The sequence below is a fragment of the Myodes glareolus genome, chromosome 10, assembly GCF_982192425.1.
Source record: "Myodes glareolus chromosome 10, mMyoGla1.1, whole genome shotgun sequence".
NCBI lineage: Eukaryota > Metazoa > Chordata > Mammalia > Rodentia > Cricetidae > Myodes > Myodes glareolus.
In genome coordinates this window covers 38,162,127-38,182,949 of record NC_142035.1, presented here as the reverse complement: position 1 = coordinate 38,182,949, position 20,823 = coordinate 38,162,127, and the positions used below count along the sequence as shown (strand labels likewise).

At 42.7% G+C, this 20,823-nt stretch overlaps 1 protein-coding gene across 2 annotated transcripts in view; it reads right to left on the bottom strand.

Moving 5' to 3' along the window:
* The window catches only part of Sel1l2 (SEL1L2 adaptor subunit of SYVN1 ubiquitin ligase), a 133,726-nt gene that overhangs the window by 4,111 nt on the left and 108,792 nt on the right, over nt 1-20,823 (bottom strand). For both annotated transcript variants that reach the window (XM_085696244.2, XM_048455455.3), the window contains 8 exons: nt 19,042-19,110; nt 17,315-17,392; nt 11,193-11,255; nt 10,580-10,667; nt 7,837-7,985; nt 6,621-6,786; nt 6,425-6,499; nt 3,404-3,576 (listed from right to left, as the gene is read on the bottom strand). In XM_085696244.2, coding sequence (XP_085552370.2) covers nt 3,404-3,576; nt 6,425-6,499; nt 6,621-6,786; nt 7,837-7,985; nt 10,580-10,667; nt 11,193-11,255; nt 17,315-17,392; nt 19,042-19,110 — 861 coding nt within the window. The remainder of the gene's footprint in view (nt 1-3,403; nt 3,577-6,424; nt 6,500-6,620; nt 6,787-7,836; nt 7,986-10,579; nt 10,668-11,192; nt 11,256-17,314; nt 17,393-19,041; nt 19,111-20,823) is intronic.

The following is a 20,823-nucleotide window of genomic DNA, read 5'->3' as shown; positions in this document are numbered from 1 at the left end:
ATAGCAGAACTGAAGGTACCAGTTAGCCTTTGCCACAGACCAATGTGAAAAAACAATTTAGAACTGATCCAGAGTAGAGACAGAATTGGAATGGCCAGGAGAATGGATAGCAGGGTTTGTTCATAGCATAACTTCCGAAGTAATTAAAAAATATAAACTGCAAGAGAGTTTCATAATAATTTGCGAGCTGAATGCTTGTGTTTTTAAGTTCCTACCCTCAGTTAATTTTCCTTCAGGCGTGTGGGACAGCTCTATCCTTACAGCAAGACAACCACCATCTTCATCAGGTGAGTCGAGTCTGCTTGCAGAGGATCCTTACAGATGGGCCTGTAGAGAGTTGATACTTCCCGACAGCAGGAGGAGTTGGGGAAGGTCACTGGGTCTTCAGTTCCTGTTCTAGCTACTTCTTACAGCTCTGTTGGTAAGTTTGTCTTATTTGTATGTGGCCTTAGGGAGGTGCTAGAGTATATAGGCTTGGGAAGCTCAGGGGGAGGGGTCCATCTTTTCGGCTATGGAGAAGCCAACGTCCACGCTTGATGAAAACTTGCCCATGTGGTTGCTTTGGGATCACCCTCTGTCCTGTCAGCAACTCCTGACCCGTGCTCTGTAAGTAAAGCACTACACCCCTCACCCCAACTCATTAGCCCCCCCACTGGGGTGAACTCTAGAGGAGCCATTCTTTGTTTTGTCCTAGGGAGTTTAGAAGAAGGTGTGTGTGGTGTGCGGTGGGGGTTCTGTTCACATCTCCGGCAGAAGAGGGATTTGAGAAACAAGGTGTTTTATGTTCCTACAGTGACACTGTCTGCCCCAACCCTGTGTTTAGATCAAGCCGCCCACTGCGCTGAGGTGCTTCTCAGTGAAGCTATTAGGATAAGGCGTCTGCGTTACCTTAGGCCCACCATCTGTTCCCAAAGACAAAAGAGCACACAGAGGCTCATATTTTTACACCAACTCCCCAAGGGTTGATTTATACCTCACTTTCCTCCTTAAATTCAAGAGTTTACCAATCATATTTCCACCAACCTTCTTACATTCTCAGAGACTCTCTGGAAATGACATTACCCTCATTTTGTCTCACTGGTTTGTACGAGGATTTATAGTAACAAGAACTGTGGCGTGCCACACTGATGAACTGCTACAAAGTGGACAAATGCTAGAAAGACCGTTCTCCTAATCTCTTTGGAATAAGTTTGAGGGTTGAACTCATCAGAAAGCTTATTTTTGAAAATTAGAGTCACTTTATTAATTTGTCTGAGATGATGAAATTAAGAAAGTTTGCCCCGAACGCTTGGTAATTATTTTTCTAATTGCTAAACGAGGAGCTTAGTAAGGACAAAGCATAGTGATCTCTCACCAGCTAAATCCAAAGTCCTGATAGAGGTCGGAGAGCAGCCCCCGGATTCTTTTCTTCTCTCTCTTTCTTTCTTTTTCTCTCTCTTTGGTTTAATATAGATGTTTTCTTCAAAACAACCAACCAACCAAACAAAAACCCATGAGACCTCCATTAAGGAAAATGGATCAGTTTGATCACAGTGAACGACTTGTGAGTTAAGAGGAAACCTGACAGGAAAGACGAGAAAAGGTTCAGAGAGAAGAACCTGTGACTATTTTTTTCTGAATGTGGAATGGATGTCCCAACAGCTGCTATCTGAATAGTGAAGAAAGTGCCCAGAAGAGAGGCTCCCTGATGGGTATGGAGGAAAGAAAACCTAAGCCACCGGTATGGTCCAATGCTGGGCCCTTGACAGTCCTCTCCCGCAGTCTTGGCCACGTGTCATGAGAGGATGCGCCATTGGGCCTCTGGGTACACAGGAGGAAATGGTCTCACTGTGGTGAGGATGTGGCTGTTAGGAGTGAGTGAGTCCTGTTTTGAATCACCCTGGGCAGGAGGGCTGACTTAGTGAACACACTGGGTGGAGTCATTTGTACACGTTCTGTAAACAATGCTTTTCTTGGGTTTTGGTGTTTTATATGAGGACTTAATGAATAAACACCTTGATCTTATTGAAACCTTAGCAACTGTTCCAATTCCCTTCTGATCAAGTGACCGTCATTCCACATAGTGTATAACTCCAAAGCCTTTTCACACAGGCTTGTTCATTTAATCCTCTAAGCCGGAGGGTAGGCCAGGTATCATTAGCTCTGTTTCAGTGATGTGGATGGCGGTGGGAGGTGGAGAGTCAACAAATAACATTCAGAGAAATATCCAGTTTAGCATTCAGTCCTGTCCATTTTACAAACAGAGGTAGCTCACCTCTGCTAGGAGTGGGAAAATGGGTTGGATTTGGAGTTGACATGTTATTGCTCAGGGCTGACTGTTGGAAAATGATCGGGCAAAGGCAGGCTGCAGCGAGGACAAGACAGTGGTGTCTGCATGACCCAGCAGTCAGGGCCGGAATAAGAAGCCTTTGGCTGTAGAGAGTGCTGGTTCAGCGGTTCTTGGGAAACTCCCTACCAACAATCCTCAACCGCCAGTCCTCCTGGACGGAAGAAGAGAGCACAGAGAGTGAGGAGGCTCCACGGTGGTGCTTCACTCTCGAACTATTTAGGCACATAAGCGCCGTGGAGAGAAACATGCTTTGTTGCTAAGAATGACTCATTGTCGGTCCCGTTTTTTTTTTTCCTGAAGATGTTTGGGATCAGACATGCCTTGCATAAAATTCTGGATCCACCACTAAGGAAACTCTGTAAAATTAGCCAAATGACTTTACATCTGCAGTGCGGATCCTGATGCACACAAGGACAGAGTGCTTACCTCAATATAGATATGTATGTATATATGTACATGTATATCACATGTAACCCAAACTGGTTAATATTAATATTTAACATACCTGCCTCCTCCTTTCATACTCATAATACATCTCTGCCTAATCAAACCTGCTGCCTAAGGGATTTTTCCCACTAACTTGCACTGTTAGGGCGCTCTTTCATTAGTGAGCATGCCTCAAGCCAGACTTGGGCTCTATAACCTCTTAGGTGTCTTTACAGTGCCCAGCATGGTGTCATGGAGATGAAGACTGCTTTGCAAGAGGAATGCACGCCACCCTACTCTATAGCCCAGGCCTCGTTCCACCTCCTTGTTATTACTGACCATTTAAGAGATGGTGCAGATGTCAATGCATAAGTCACATCAAGAATGAGGTGGAGGCAGGGCTCACCACAACAGTATGTGTTGGGAAAAGAAGGAATGCATCAGTCAGGTTGGCCTAATTTAGATTTCTTCTACTCATTAATTGTTTACTTGGAGGACACGAAGGCAATAGTGTAGTTATATGTGTTAGCACAAGGGAGAGGGACTCTTTTCTTTCTTCTACATTAAGGACATCGATGAAATTCCAAACATTTATAATTTTTTTCTTCTTACACAGCTGTAATTTCCAGCTTTGAAAAATGCAATTACCTTTGCGATACCCAAGCCGTGCTCATACATATAGGCCAGATTGAACATGGCTTGCGCACTGTGATGCTTGTCTGCTGCGATGCTGTAGTGTGTGGCTGCTGTTTCGTAGTCTTTCTTCGTCCCATAGCCATAGTAATGGTAATCTCCAATTTTCACTCTAGCGAAGGCATTCCCTGAGAAGAAAACCAGAAAGAGAGAATAGTAACACAGGGATGGCTCAGAGGTTAAGAGCTTTGACTGCTGTTTCAGAGGTCCTGAGTTCAATTCTCAGCAACCACATGGTGGCTCACAACCATCTATAATGAGATCTGGTGCCCTCTTCTGGTATGTAGGTAGAACACTGTATACATACCATACATAATAAATAAATAGATCTAAAAAAAATTCCCACTGTGAGGGAATTTTAATTTGTCTTCTAAAACAAAAACAAAACCCACCAAATACATACTCTTACATGCATATGTACACATGAGAAAGTCGAAATCTCACAGGTAAGATTACATATACTATATGAAAGACAAGACACAAATACGATGCTAGTCATGTTCATTGCAGGATAATATTCATGATTATGATGTTCTGAAAGAAATAATAAACTACACATAAATTCATATTTGGATATAGGACAACAGTTATTGGAGAACTGGATCCCATCTTTCCTGCCCCTAGAATTCCTTTCTAAAACTCTACTCTCATCTAGCCCCATAAGGGCAAAGCAAGAACCCTAAGGTTCTTAATTACTAAAATTGTTCTGGAGCTCATAAGGTACTTGATAAATATTTATAGAATGATCGTGTTAGGATATTTTTAGAAAATCCTTCCCCAGAGCTAATTTAGGATATTACTTTCTAATAAACACGGATATATCATGGAGGGAGGAAATCATATTACTTTCAAAGATTTGTGGTCACTTAGAAATGGCTTTTGAGGGTATGCATGTATCTCAGGAGATGGCCATGCTTCCGTTCCCTAAAAGAATGTGGGTTGAGAGGATGAGGGAGAATTTATGGTGGCCATTTGTCTCAGCTGTGGCCAACCCTTCACAAAATCCAGGCTTTCTTGGAAAATGGGAACCAGTGTATTAGGGTCTGAGGTATGTCTTGATATATAGGACTCCCTTCCAAAATTCTTTCTCAGTTTGGCCCAGTGCTGTGGATTTCTTTTAGAGTTCTACCTTTGGTTAACAAAATTCCTCTAAACTTCCAGTTCAAGCTCAGACACTTGAAAGATATGTGACACCATGAGCCATCTTTGTTTCCCTCTGAGAAGAGCCAACATTTTAAAACTCATAAGCTGATGAAGACATTGGGTTTCAGATTTCACTTCCTACATGATTCACACAAAATGTACAGGCAAATGGGAGCGAGGGTCGATAGGGATGTCACCCAAGCAAGGGTGACTACAGAGGCCAGGAGAGACATGAGGCCCCAAAGAAAAACCCATTCCATCTCTAGTTTTGTTTCAATCTGTCATGCTGACTCTCAAGGTTACTGTTTGGCCACAGTCACAAAGGGATGGGACACTTGTGTAATATTAAGCTTTGCAGTTGAGAACAGGATCCCCCAAGTCTCTGAGAATGGAGGACAGTGACCAAGCCCATGCGCAGTGCCACAGTACCCGAATGAGTACATGTGGCAATTCTGACAGGCTCCTGGGTAGATCTGTTGACTAGAGATGTCTGTCTACTTCAATCCCACAGCTGCAAGGTGGTTCCCGGGCCCTGGTGTCTCAGTCCGCTCTTCATATGAAGCAGTGGCTAAAAGAAGCATTAATTAGAAGTTTTCATTATTAGAATTCCTACCTTTTGTGGGCCACTCAGCAGCCATAACTTTGAGATGGGTATGTCTGACCTTTTAACACAGGGTTATTTTGAGCAAACTGGCAAGTGTGTGTGTGTGTGTGTGTGTGTATGTGCGTGTTCTATTTAATATTAATGTCTCTTCATTTTCAGCTTCTGTGTTCTTTGGTTCAATTTCTACACCATTTCCTGGCTTGAAATAAACATGTATCTGTTGCAACCGAGCTGATTTGCTATGGCTGAGAGATTGCTGGCGTTGTTTTCTCGCTCCAAATAAGGTCTTTATTGCATTTTACAAAACATAGAATTTCTCACTAAAATCGCATTGATGGCTCGCTGCTGAGTTACCAGCTCAGCTGGGTCTGCGAAGGCACCACTGGGTTTTTTTTTCCTCCTCTGCTTCATATTAGCATTGGCTGAGAATCATTTTTTTTATCCTATTACTTCCTGTTAAAAGGGATGATTCAGCCTTAACAGGAGATGATTTTCAAGAAACCTAATTGGAAATAAAATTGCTCTCTTATTGCCAGAGTTCCTCACACATCCAAATGCCAACCGTGACAGCTGTGCCACATCGCTCTGATTTTAATACTATAATTCTGGGGTGGGGGGAGAATTGGAAGGGACATGGTGATTCAAATGCCACCTGCCAGTGCTGTTCTGAGCAATGATAGTTTACATTCCTCACCACGTGTGAAACCAGTAAGTAGGAAGGCCTGGAGGGTGCCAAGAAAGGATCTTCCCACTTTTTTTTTTTTAAATTCTAACATATTGACAGTTAAATATCTGATGTGTGTTGTCATCATCAATGTCTCATTTTAGAAGAGAAGTCAGATGTAGTCGGCACATAAAATTACTTTTGCCTACAGACTCGGAGACATAGGTCACATCTCAGATCGGCTCAGCAAACAGCTCAGCAAATGAATGGCTAAAGCCAGACCCAGATAATTGTTTTCTTGAGTAAAATTATCCTGTTTTGAACAACAGTTCTGGTACCATGGAGACAGAGACAAACTCCGAGGGCTTGCTAAACTGAGAGACTTGGAGAATAATGAAGAAAATAAATGCTCAGAAATGACCTCTCACAGTAGAGCAATTTGAAGTGCCCGCTGCTTGACACCCTGTACCGCTGTGCCTCTGTTCCCAACCACACAACTGAAGCAAATCAGAGGAATAGCCATCGATGTGGTCCAGCTATGTGCCTATTTTGATCTGTTTCATACCTTGGATGGCGGCTCGGTTCCATAGCAGAAGCGCCATTGGATACATCTTCTCTTTCCCCAGAATTTTAGCCTTTTCTAAAAGAAAAAGGAAAAAAAAAAAAAAGGAGGAACTGTTTCATTAAAAAGGCTTAAATGAGGACATAGTAAGCCATTTCTGCATATGCATGGTTGGGGAATTGTGAAGATCTTATCTTACTAGTTTCCAAGATGAATGCTGAATTGCTTTGAGCGACTTCGTATCCCATTTCTGCAAGCAGTGCGTACTGAATGAGAGAAGAGTCTACATCACCATCCTTATAGGCAAAGTAGGCTGTCAGGAATTTCTCAGCCCAGTGGCCCAGTTCGCAGACACCTTTGTAAAGCTGAAGATGGGAAAAGGAGTCGGGTTAGCTTCAGCCCACACAGTGATCTGGTCCTCGTCTTCAACTGCTGATGGCTGAGCAGACAAGAACTTTTTTCCTAAAATTGCCTGGCTTTTGAAAATCTCTGAGGGTGAAGAACTAATACGTGTATCAGCACACAGAATCTCAGGGTAGCTTTGTCTCTAGCGAATGGTTCTCTGGCTCCTTTTAATTTGTGTAATAAACTTTCCTGGCTTGGAGGCTATTCGAGAGGATAAGAATATCAATTTGGAGGGTTTTGTTGTTGATAGTGTCATATTCCAGGCCCCGGTGCTCTGCGTGGATGAGGCTACAGCTGATGTGGGAATGAGGAGGAAGGGAAGGCAGCGCCTGAGGGTACAGGTGACATGACTGGGAGGGAGGTGTGCAGAGCTCCATGGGGACAAATGTCAACTTAGCTGAATAGCCCTTATGTAACCAAAAGAGGTTAGCCATACATAATTCATTAGGAAGTTGGCAAAGGAACAAATCTAAAGATAGATTATTAGCTGGGAGCTTTTGAAATGACTTTCGGAGGGACCAGATTGCAACGTGGAGGTGTTTGTACTGATGCAGCGGACGTATTTAATAAATCAATGAAGGGCACTAAGGTCCGGAAAGCATGCTTTTGAAAAGTACATTACTGGCTCAGGCTGAAAGATCCTACTTTCTCTATTGTCACCCGAGTCATCTAAAATCTAAGGACCCTGTTTTCTGGGAAGGAGCAGGCTGCCTTTTCTAGACTAAATCAAGCCTGCCTTTCCTGAGGAGTGACTCCCATCTCACTGAGAGTGCCAGGTTGCTCTGGTGGTTTGACTGAAGGCTGAAGCCCTTCTAAATTCCAGAGGTAGATTGTGACTGCAATGAGGAGCCAGACTCCAGAAAGGAAGGGCTCATTGTTCGCCTTCTCTCCCCCAATTTAAGTTACACTATCATTTCTCCTCCTGTCAAATGGTGGTGTTCATTGCCAAGAGCAAGAAAAGATCTATGAAACAAAGGCAGTCTTCCCACTCTGTTTGACCTCAAGTTTACCTCCACGGCAGTTCTGCATGATCTTAGCACCCCGGTTCCAGTTGCGTACATCTCAGCTAGATAGTAAATGGCGAGAGGCTGACCGCTCTGAGATGCCAAGTAGAAGTATTTGAAGGCGAGTTTATAATCCTTCCACACTCCAGAGCCAGCTGAAAATGAAAATTCTTTTAAGCTACTCATTTATTTTTGGAGAAACATTTTTATGGCTATAATGGTCATAGTGATATCCAACAAGTCTAAACAGGATGGCAAAAGACCTAAAACCATAAGTAAAACTACTTGAGATTCACTATTTTGGGGGGCAAGTGGCTGAGTTAGTCTATGATCTTTACATATTCAGAAAAATTAAGAAACAAGTGCTGTTCAGTTTCATGTACATAAGAAGACAAAGAAATGTGTGATCACGGGAGTTCTTCTGCGATCTTACCGTCATATTCTCTCTCTCTCTCTCTCTCTCTTCTCTCTCTCTCTCTCTCTCTCTCTCTCTCTCTCTCTCTCTCTCTCTCTCTGTAGTAGTTCTCAACCAGCCACAAACACAGAGCAGACGAATCCCAGGTGCGGGAAGGGCAGCTCTGTCTGAGCTCATGATGGGAGGAGAGGCAGAGGCATTTGGTGCTGGGCAGAGTTGGTACATCTCTAGCAGGTGAGATTCTTGGCTCAGCTCTCTTGTTAACTGTTATTCCTCTTTCTGAGTCATTCCCATCTAGGGACTCCACTTGCAAAAAAACAAAGGCGCTTTCCCTGGATTGGCTTCACATTCCCTCCCAGCTCAAAAGTTTCATGGTTTTTAAAAGCGATGTCACACAGGAATTAAGCTAGAGCCAGCCTGGCATGCTGGCCCTTGCCTGCAACCCTAACACTCCAGAGACTATGGCAAGAGGGTGGCAAGTCTAAAGCCAGCTCAGACTACATAGTGAGACTCTATGTCTAAACAGATAGATAAGTAAATAAGTAAAATTTGAAAAAAATTAAAAAGAGCTAGAAGTCTGGTGACAGATTGCTTGGCATTGAATCCCAGCTCGACTGTGTCATCTTGAGTAAGATGTGTGGCCTTGATATCACTCAGTCTGCTCAGCTGTAAGCTGTGGGGTGTCCATATGTTGAGAGAGTAAAATGAACCGGAACATGCAAAGCCATTACTATTATTCTCTCCTAGAAGCTTGAGGAATTGGACAGATTGCAAGCTGAGGATCTGGAGTGAATCAGGAAAACACGATATCAAACATGGTACAAAATAGGCTGTCTAATTGGACCATAGTGCCAAACATCAGCTTAGCTGAACCACAGTGGCAAACATCACTTTAGCTGAACCAAAGTGGCAGACATCAGTAGACTTCTTGACTAGATGTGACCTACTAGAGAGAGCTGGCTGTTGCCCTGGTTCTTTCTCTGGCATGAAGGACTTGGTGAGGGCATGTTCAGATATCTGGAGTTTGTCCTGACTTCTCACGCTTTCAGCTCCCACAGAAATTATTACAAATCTCCTCTCTGTCTGAAGCCCCTTACTGTAACTACCTTGCTATTTATTGCTCTAAGAAGGCAGTATTTTTGCTGATGAAGTAATTAAGGACAACTTCATCTTGTCTTTCCTCACTGACCTCCCGCTCACCATCTCACCCCAGTTTGTGGGTCTGTGCTTCCGCTCTCCAGTGCTGCAGGCTGAGAAACAGCACTTCTCTATCAAGACCACGAGGCCTCCGCCTACCTGGAATCAATCAGATCTTAATGCCACCAACTTTTCCGAGAACCTCCTTCTATTAGTTATAATTATGTTCATGTCTCATCATTTAATACCAATTCCTTCTCGGATATTGTACCCTACAGTTCCTTTTTTCCTCTCAAAGATTTATTTTAGAAATATTCTTTTTCTCTTTTTCTCATTTTGCATACACATCCTGACCCACTGTCAACTGGTGCTCATACAAATAAATACAATAATCTCACCAATCAACACAGCAATTCTCCATATTGACTAAGTGATAAGGATACCAATTCATTTTTCTTTCTTTTTATTTATTTATTTTTTTCTTTTTTCATTTCTCTTTCCTTCCCTCCTCATTCCCCTCTTCCTTTTCTTTTCTCCCTCCTTCCTTTTCACTTGTCCTCCCCTTCTCTCTGCCCTTTCCACAACAGTCTTCCTCCTCCACTACTCTATTACCAGACACTCTGCTACCTTGTCATTGCACATTATCAGTGACATGACCATGGCATCTGGAAAGTTCCACCTTTTTGCCCTTTTGGATTCCTTTCAACCTCTCCTCCCCACTTCCAGGCTTTTGTTCTTTTTTTGATAGCCACTCTTCTTTGGCTTAACATTTCAAGATGCCAGAAAGGATCACCAGATTTATGAGCACAGCCCCATCTCCTCTTTTCTCACATTCTTTCTTTCTCCTTTGCAAGCACGACTATTCTTGGCTTATATCAGTACATTCATGTCTCAGATCTTTCTCCTCAGCCTTGTCCTCTCTCTTAAGTGCCATTGTTACTTCTGCATGTGTGCACTGGCTCTCACAGGAACCTCAAGGTTAGCTTAGTCAAAGGTGGGCATCCCACCTCTCTATCTCCTTACCCTTTTTTTCAACTAATGTCCAAGACGTTACATTTCTTTAAAGATATTGTAAACTGATGCCTTAATGTTCTTCGCAAGTCACTCACAGCAACCCTTTGATGCTTGTTACATGAGGAGGAGGTTGACTAATGCCTACATCATTCTAAATAAGGTAGCCATATTTGAGGTACCTACAGTAGTACATGAAGCCTAGCTGGAACTGTGCGTTAGGCCATCCCTTCTCTGCAGCTTTCTGGAAGTATTTAAGTGCTTCACCATAATTCTGCAAGATAATCACACTGTATTACTCAATGCTATATGCGTAACTCCATGGTAACAACCACTTTCCAGCTTAAGCGTACTGTCAGCGTCCTATAGGCTAGTTAACATAGCACCAGAAATAGAATTCATTTTCATTATTATATTAGATTGTATATAGAAATAATTATATTATTTCATTATAGATTGATTTTTTTCTGTATTAGTAGTTGTTTCTTTTTAGATGAGGGAAGGTCACTCAAAAGACATATTAAGCTAAGAAGATAAATTTGTCTATCTCTAAAATCCTCAGGAGGCAGCTGTTTCAAAAGCTGGTTTGACCCTGTGAGTCTCAGACACAACTCTGGATGCTATTCTTGTCGCAGGTTTGTGTCTCTGTCTCTTTGGAAAGATTTCACCGAATCATTTCATCCTCTGTCGGATTTGCTAGTTTGGCTAACCAAGCAATTAAAACTAATGCTTACACATTAATGCTAACGGCAAAAATGCTAGAAATATGTCGAAGGGATGGCAGGGTTATTGAACTTACCACAGGAACACCTTTTCCATGAAAGTAAAGGAGACCAAGCCCATGAAGACCAATTGCATTGCCCTAGAATAATTAAAAAAATTGTGTAAAGGAAAATTACTGCAAAATCAATTCAAGTATTTCAAATGCACTCAGTAAGAAATGGCCAAGGCCACCAATTAGGAGGATGGTGAGTCATTCGGTCTTGTCTAGTACCCTTCATATTTTTATTCTAGTCACCCCTTCTGACTAAACGTTTTAAGTGTTCAAATTAAACAAGGTGAGAACACTGTGGGCAGATAAAAGGAGGTACTTGACTGTTTGGTTGAGACTAGGAACTTGGGAGAATTGAGTTTTATCATGGTAGTGACATTTGAGCCGTGACTTGAAGGATGGATTTTTTTTTCCAAAACAGAAAGGTCTATTCAAACAAATGTTACCTAGTTTGGCCAAAGAGAGTTGACATCAATAGCCAAATAACATTTCGGGACATTGGATTTCAGTGCCACCACTGCTCACAGTTAATAATTTATTATTATTTGTATATACTATATATCATATCATGTGGTATATGTTTATTCAAATTTAGCTGTTCATAACAACATCAATGTCTACCTGGTGTTAAATTACCATTTATTTTCTCATCTATACTTAGCACTCTAAAAATGAAGTGCTTTCAAAACGGGAGGGCTGTGCCTCCACTTGCACATGTTCTGACATATTGGTATTTAGTGTGTCAGCACTGGGTGAAGAGTGAGCCTTAAAATGACAGGCCATATGGCTCATGGTAAAATTCTTTGGTGTGCTGCAAGTATAACAACCTGAGCTGCAGCCCTGCAACCTATGGAAGCCATGGTTTCCTGAAAGTTAGTCTCTGATCTCCATATATTGTGGCATGCACATACACACACACACACACACACACACACACACACACACACACACAGTGATTTTCCAATGGAGAGGTTCCCCTTTTTCTTTTCTCCATCATGACTTTTGCCCTCTGGTGGCTGTGTAAGAAGCCAGGGCTTGGCCACTTGGCTTTTGTTCAGCAAATCTGCCCATCGATCTCTTTTATAGGCTTACAGAGTTTCCTCAGGAAGTTAAATTCTGATAGAAAGCTCTCCAGTGTCTCCTAACAACCTAAATTTAGTTCTTTGGATGCAGCCAGAGCATGGCCCCATGACCTGGGAATAGCACAGAAGCAGAGAAGGCATATTTGAAACACTCTCTCAAGAATCCCAGCTGTGAGCCTGTGCATTTCAAAGGAACAAATATTATAAAAATCCTTAGGATATTCCATCAATATTAACTAAGTGGCATAAAGGCCCTCCCTGCTTGTTTTGTGCTGGGTGTTAATCCCGAGGCCGGGAACTACACAAGCATTCAGTAGTTAGACCACACCCCAGCCCTTTCTTCTCTTTTCTCTTCCGTCCACCTGCGGTTTCTAGCCACCACCGTTCTGCGCTCTAGGAACAATAAGACCTATTGCAAAGGATGTGGCAAAGTGTAGTGAGTCGATTATCTAAGAAACATCATTTAAATGTTGAAAAACTGAAAGGGAGAGGATTATAACAACTGGAACAAACTGCTTTCCTTCTTTTACTGGTAACTCAGTGGTGGTAAGCTCAGAGAACCTGTTTAGAATATTGGGATGGAAGTGGCCTACTCTGTCATCTCCATGCTCTGGGCTGGTGATGTAAGGGGCTGTTGTAGAATGCTGTCCTCTGAGTGTGACAGCCATGACTATCATCATTAGAACGGCTATGGCTGTTTCCTCATAGAAGATGGGGGAGATTGCAGCTGCTCCCTTTTACACCCTTCTCCTCGATGTATGGAACTCAGCTTTATTTGCACATGATTTTGTGGTTTGGGGACTCACTGGAGTGTACAGAATATGTAGCTATGATGGAGCCATTGTCTGTACTGTCCTCAGGCTCTCCAGTGGGGTGGCTTTTCTGTAGTCCTCCATGTTCCTCTAAGTCCATGCTTCTCAACCTGTGGGTCATGATCCCATTGGGGGTTGAGCAACCCTTTCACAGGGGTCGCCTCAAGCCAACCTGTACGTCAGATATTTACATTACGACTCATAACAGTAGCAAAGTTACAGTTATGACGTAGCAATGAAATAATTTTATGGTTGGGGGGGGTCACCACAGCATGAGGAGCTATATTAAAGAGTCACACATTAGGAAGATTGAGAACCACTGCTCTAAATCACCCTTGCTCACACTCTGTAAGGAAGCCAATAAACTCACTGTTTTGCCAAGTTGGATTTGGGTGGAAACAAACTTTGATCTGTCCTTGAGTCCTCTCTAAGGTAACTTGATTGGACAAGTGGTAGAATACAGGAGAGTGGGGCAAACCAGAGGGTATCTTCCTTGTCTGGGGTAGCAGCAGCTGATTAGCGTCTCTGCTCCAGTTGCTGCCACATAGAACAGTAATCCTGCTCAGCTCTTGCCATTTTTAAAGAAAATTCGAATTATATTTTCCTACTTCAGATGGATCATTTGCCACATGGTACCAAGGTTTAAGGGAGGTATAACTCACATGTATTATCACAATCACGAACCATAGAAGGATATGATTGTTCATGGTTTGATGTAACAGTGATTTTAAAAGCACTTGTTATGGGCTGAACAAGATATATGTGTAGCCAACTTCCCAATAACTTCCATGTTAGGGCTTAATGTTCTTGATTAATTAAGGGTCATGAACATATGGAACAGGTAGTCATTTATCTGACATTTAATAAATCTTAGCAAGAGGCTAGGACCTTGTCCTCCTCAAGTTGAGGGGACATAGATTCCAGACAGTAGAAAAGAAGTCAGAGGGCAGAAAGCTCTGATGTGGGATTCCCTTCCATATGTTGTGAATACCAATGATTAATAAAGAAACTGCTTTGAACCTATAGCAGGGCAGAAGTTAGGTAGGCAGGGAAAACTAAACTGAATGCTGGGAGAAAGAAAGTGGAGTTAAGAGAGAAGCCATGTAGCCCTGCTAGAGACAGACGCCAGAACTTTAGCTGGTAAGCCACGGTCACATGGCCACACACAGATTACTGGAGATAGGTTAAATTATGATGTAAGAGTTTAGCTAATAAGAAGCTAGAGATAATGGGCCAAGCAGTGATTTAATTAATAGAGTTTCTGTGTGATTATTTCAGGGCTGAGCTGCTGGGAACCAACAAGCAACCTCCTTCCAACAAAGCTCTACAGTCCTAGAGTAGAGAGTAAGGCACCAACTCAAAAGAAGGAAAGGATTTTGTGAGCAAAAGGATATAGGGAGGCTTTGTAGCAGGTACAATGATTGAGTCCTGCTCAGGATAAGAAGGGCTTAGAATGAGGAACATGGGACAGAAGGGTGTGGTAAATGTACCCAGATGGGGTTGGGCCAGCTATGTCCTTTGGGATACAACTGAGACCAGAGAGTTTATACATAGTACTTTTATGTCCTGGTGCTGATAGAACTTTAAAGAAAATTTAACATATCTCTCTCTCTGTCTCTCTGTCTCTGTCTCTGTCTCTCTCTCTCTCTTTCTCTCTCTCTCATTATTTTGGAGACATGTTGCTCAGGTTAGCTTTGAACTTGGTATGTAACTCTTGATCCTCCTGCCTCCATCTCTGGAGTGCTAGGATTATAGGCATCACCACATCTGCTTTATTTGATGGAAAGATTAAACCTAGGATTTTGTACATACTGGACAAGCAGTCTACTGACTGAGCTGGAGCGAAATCCCAAGAGCAGCATTTTATTGTTTTAGTTACAAAACAAAAATTTGTATGAAATCTCTACCACATTGTTCAGGCAGTGACTGTGGAGTGTGTGGCTGTGCCCACCTAATGCCGTTGAGAAGAATTACTTTAAATATGGCTTTAGACTTCCGTTATAAAGAAGAAAAGCTAAGGTTAAAACATAACTAGGCTGGGTCACTGGCTTACTGCTAGTTACCAGTCCTCTACTATCTGGAGAGCAGAGTTACTTTATATACCTGGCTTCCTGGCATTGTCCCTCTGGGGTGACAAATCAGTGTTATTTGCCAGCTTATGAAAGATTGTCCTTACCTCCTTTAAGTCTGCCCTCCTTTGGGTGTCTAATCTAACAGTATTCCAGATAGCTGCTGCGCTGAGCGACAATTTCACACAAATTACAAGGGAGGGGACCAAGGACCAACCTTTCAGGAATATTTTACCACAATAGCAACAGCCATAGGCTGCTTTTCATTTCTAAACAGGCTCCTAAGACAGTGTACAGCTTGTAAAAACAGAACAGTTGAAAATATTCTTGATCCAAATGCATCTTGGTTTTGCCAGTCTATAGAATAAAATTGTAATACAGAAAAAAAATGCTTCCTATTGTGGGTGCCAGAGAATTAATCGGGTCATTTCCCAAGACTAGGCCAATGGGTATGGGATGAGGTCATTCTTTGTGTAGAGAAGGGATTCAGAGTAGTCTACTAAGTTTGAACTGAGAGACACCAGCTTCACTAAGACTACTGCCGAGATATTCTCTTGAATTTTGTTTATTTTTTTTTCTTTGACACAGGGTCTCATTATGTAGTCCTGTATGGCCTTGAACTCACAGTGATCTGCCTGTCTCAGCTTCCCGAGTGCTAGGATTAAAGTCATGCTCAGGAGGAGACAGATCATGGATGTGGCTGGGAGAGATGGGCTTCAGGACCTCCGAAGATACAAACGTCCTTAGATCTGGCCTCTTGTGTGTGATCACGTAGTATAGTATACAGCCAGGACACATTCCCTGGGCTTAGAATCATCTCGATGTAGCAGAACAAATACATCCTCAAGATGATAGACACGGCTGTGATACTAGTTAGGCCAGAAAATGTCTGTTATGTATTTAGTTACTATTTTTGGATTCCCGATTAGCTGAATGCATGCATGTGGAACATGGTATACCGGGGGCCAACTGTCACAGCCTTTCTGTGCGCCCTCATAGCTGCAAGTTCTTCTGTTTTGGCTGTGCTTTGAGATTCTCTTTACCTGACTAGTTCCAGATTACAAAGGACAACAGTCCATATCCAGCAACTATTATATGCCAGGCAATGCTCTCATGGTTTGTAATATGACACCACCAGGCAAGTCTTCAATTCTCAACTCACTGATAGGGAAAGTGAGGCACAGAACGTTACATCGCTTATCCGCGGCCACACTGGGAGTGAGTTGCAGGAATGATACTCAAGTCAGAAAATCACGGTCTTCATTGCCTTTTCTTGTCTACCTTGTCTACCGCCCCAACAACCTTCCACAAGGGCTGCTCTAGCCGTTAGATAACCTGTCACTGAGGCAAGCAGGATGGCGATTCTCTTTGTCTTAAACTTGCTGCGGTTAATGATTAATGTGTCCTCTCCACCCTTACCCCTTCATTTCCTGTCCCTAAGACATGGCTTTGTCTGCTCCTTGGAGGCGAGGGAATCTGCACATCTGTCTAGCTTCCTGCTGGCTCCAGCAAGGGCGGCATGAGTCACTGCCCTTTTCATTTACCAAAAAGACAGAGGACAGGTCGCATCCCTCCATGCTTTAGCTCAGTGCTCTATTGCTGATGATCAACTTCTCTCGGACACAAAAGTCCTTTCTAGGCTACTGTCAGGTCCAAAAGAAACTCTGGACAAGTGGCTGACTGTGGTGCCCGTTAGCGTACCAAAGCGCTTGTTGGCCTCCAGGTTCTCTCAGCATAGGAAATACCTGTGACAGAGTCCGTGTTGGCATCCCGACTCCTCCCAGCTCTTGACCCCACCCCCTACCCTAGACTTCTCTAGCTCATGGGCTTCCCTTTCTCTAACTTTTTATTCCCATACAATACAACTCTACCATTTTGGCCATATGCTTGCTCCCTTGTTCTTTTGTCTTCCTTCCTTTCCTCTATCTGCTGGTTCTCTTATCTCTCCTTTAATCTACTGGCTCTATTTAGTCCCTGCTCTGAACTTCTCTAGAAGTCTATAGCTGTACCCATCCTCATGTCTGCAATAAAAATCTTCCCCTCTATCATACCTTGGAGTGTTCCTGTCCTCACTTTATATATTTATCATATGAGCTTAGGACTTTAAAGTCAATTCTTGGGCATCAGTCTGCTTGAAATAGAAGCCAATTTTCTTACATGTTTACTGCAGGGGACTGGGTGTATACCTTGCTGGCCGCCATGGAGAAGTATTTGAAGGCAGTGGCGTTATTTTGTGGTGCAGCAATATTCCCTTCTAAATACATCTATGGGTGAAAAAGAGGATGCAAATAGTAAAAGCCTTTAAAAGTGATACAAATATTTTAAACCTAAATAGCCACAATGGTTGCCAGAGCACTGTGCATATAATAAATACCACTGAATTGTACATTTTAAAATAATAGACATTGTCTTAATTTTACTTCAAGTAAGAAAGCAGAAGAAGCTAATGTCGCCTACTACACACACACACTAGAGAGATGCTGCCCCAGGAAGAAGAAATGGACCCTACTTGTGTTTTCTCATGTTCCTTGCATTGGAATTACAGTATGTGAGTAACGTTTCTAGAAGCAGGGTACTCATTCCCATGGTAACTAATGACAATCGGCTACAGGGAGCCAAAGCAGACTGGGGCGGGGAGGGGGGAGGTGAAGAAAGCAGTCTCTTTATGGGAGAGAATAGCCCATCACAGGAGGCACAAGATTTTGGCTTTGGTTGGGCAAGAACTGTTTCTCATTCTACGGGTGGAGGAAAGAGACACCTACCTGACTGGGCCAGGGCCTGTACCGGTCTCCGATGACATCTAGTCTGTTACCTGTTGGGCCTAAAGGAAGCTCATGGGCTCATAGCTACTCTCCGTAGCTGAGTCCAGATGGGCTGTATTTCAAGGCTTTGTGAGTGCCTCAGATAAAGGCTGAAGTCTTAGCAGGCTGCTTCCTGTCACCTCAAGAGTACCCTTCTACACTGTCTGGAGCTGAGTGCCTCTTCAGTTGCTGTTAGAAAAGGGGTATTCAAGTGTGGTCACATGTTACTCTGCATTCAACTAGTTGTGCTGATCAGTCCTTAGAGTGTAAGCTCATACACGTGCGTGCATGCGTGTGTGTGTGTGTTTCATTCATTTATTTATTTGTAGTGCTAGTGATTGAACCTAGGTCCTTGTATGTACCAGGAAAGCACTTTGCCACCGAGCTACATCAAGTCCATTTCTTCGAGTGTGTGTGTGCCTGTGTGTGTGTGATGTGCATGTGTAGGTCAGAAACCACATTGAATGTCTTCCTTGATGGATCTCTACTTTATATACTTTTTTTTTTTCAGCCAGGAGTGGTGGTATATGCTTTGAATCTCAGCACTCAAAGGGCCCAGGGAGATCGACCTCTGTGAGTTCGAGGCCAGCATCTGGTCTTTGTAGGAAGTTACGGGTCAGTCAGGGCTACATTGTGTGTGTGTGTGTGTGTGTGTGTGTGTGTGTGTGTGTGTGTGTGTGTGTGTCTGTTGGTGCAGGGGTGTATTGCTAGCATGCATACCACAGCAGGACAATTTCGTTGAGTTGGTTCTTTCCTTCCACCTTCATGTGGTTTCTGATTATTGAATTCAGATCACCAGGGTTCCCCAGCAGGTGTCTTTCCTGTTGAGTGACCTTACTAGCCCCTCTACCTGGTCTCTCACTAAACCTGGGACTCACTGATTGAGCTAGACTAGCTGGTCAGTGAGCTCTGAAGATCTGCTTGCCTCTACTCATTCAAACTGGGGTTATGGACCTGCACAAACATGATAGGCTTTCTTTGAGGGGAGGCAGAGATTGAAGTCTAGGTCTTCATGCTTGACCGCAGACATGCTATGCACTGAGACATCTCCCAGCCCCGCGTTTCTTAACTTTTAAAGAAACAACAAGGGCTGATGAACTAGAAGCATGTACCTTTCCTATAAATGCCATGGCGTTCGCACTCCCAGCCTTGGCTGCCTTTAAAAAGTAGTATAGTGCCTTCTGGAGAGAAAAGGAACAGTATTATTGCCAGCCACAAATACATTCTACAAAATGGCATTTTGAACCAGATTTTATTCATTCAATATGCATTTAAAAATATCTATGAAATAACCACTTTGTTTAAGTCACTCTTCCAAGTGTTATTTCAACCATAAACCTGGGGAGTAGGAGAATGTGTGTGTGTGTTCTGAAATAGGGTGAATATATATATCATATATATTCATATATATAAAATATAAAATTTATAAATATATATTCACATATATATGTCTTTACATTTTAAATTATATATATATAAAATTTAAAATGTAAAGACTTTTTTCTTCTCATATTTAGAAAAGCTGGATAGGCATGTGGCTTCATAGTGGAAGATGACTCTCAGCTACAGATTTAAATAAATAGTCCAGTATTTGGAAAAGTAGGTTTCTATGTACTTATTTTGAAACAACTTGTAATGTAGTTGGCAGAATCCTAACGTTTATAAGGCCCAACACACCCAGCTGCTTGCTGAGACCATACCGTTGTGTAGCGGTCTGCTCCTGCTCCAAGATAACTTCTGAATCAAAATGAAGGAGATCAACAGAGCCTCTGATTTCTCTAAGTAATAAGATTAAACATTCTAGGATAATCTTAACTCTTATTGTTACATTCTCTAGGCCTCAACTTGACTTTCTAGAAAACTCCTGAGAAATAAAAGTAACCAACCCCAAGGATGAGACCCTTAACTCTTGGGTGTCAGATTTGCACTCAGTGCGTCTGTTTGTGCACAACGAGTCTGTTCTTTACAGGGACTTGACTAGGTGAATGTGCAATGAGCTGCTCCTTCCTGAAGAGGGTGAGATTGTGGCATGACTGGTGGTGGTAACCAACACATTTATGATTGGATAGAAGGCCAGATCTACAGGAGAAAGTTCATGGCTGACACTGTTAACTTAACCGAAAGCCCACAGCCAGAGAAGTCATAGGCACAAAGAGAGAACTTGTTTCTTTCATTTTGCTATTTGCCCATATTATCAAACTGTCTTCTAAATATTTATGTTTATCTGCCCATAGCTTAGTGCTGCTCAGTCTTGGTCAGAGAAGCTTCTTTTTGCAGTGAGTAACAGTTAACACAGAGACTCATGGTTGCCAAAAGCATGCGAATAAGTCATTTTCAAATGCGCAGCCCTAAAAGGAGCCTCTCTGTCATTTCCCATCCCCACCCCCACGGGCTCAAGGAACACTATGGAAAAGAAGTCAGAAAAAAGGATGAGCCTTAAGAATGGGGAGGGATCGTTGTGAAATGCTGTCATCTGGACATGGCATGGCTGTCTCACTCAGGCGCTCACAATGACTGTAGTCACCTGCAGAAGAACTGTCCAATATCAAAACAGTCAACATTTCAGCACAGATGGCACAGGGCCTTCTATGGCCCCGTTCCTCATTTAGGAGCTGTTGGTAGTTGAAAGTATTGGGGAATACAGAATCAAGTTTCTTTGAGGGTTTGGCCACTGGTAGGTTGCTAATACCCCAGTAGATAGCTCCCAGCCATACGAATGTAAGTAGCACTAATTTATACATAATTCTATTTATTTATAGAAGAATTTATAACTATATCTATATATGTAAATATAAAGAGATTGTGAGGTGAGGGGATTTATTAGGGGAAGAGGTCTGGAGGATAAGTGGGGAGTGAAGTAGATATGTTGAAGATATATTGACTACATGTGTGAA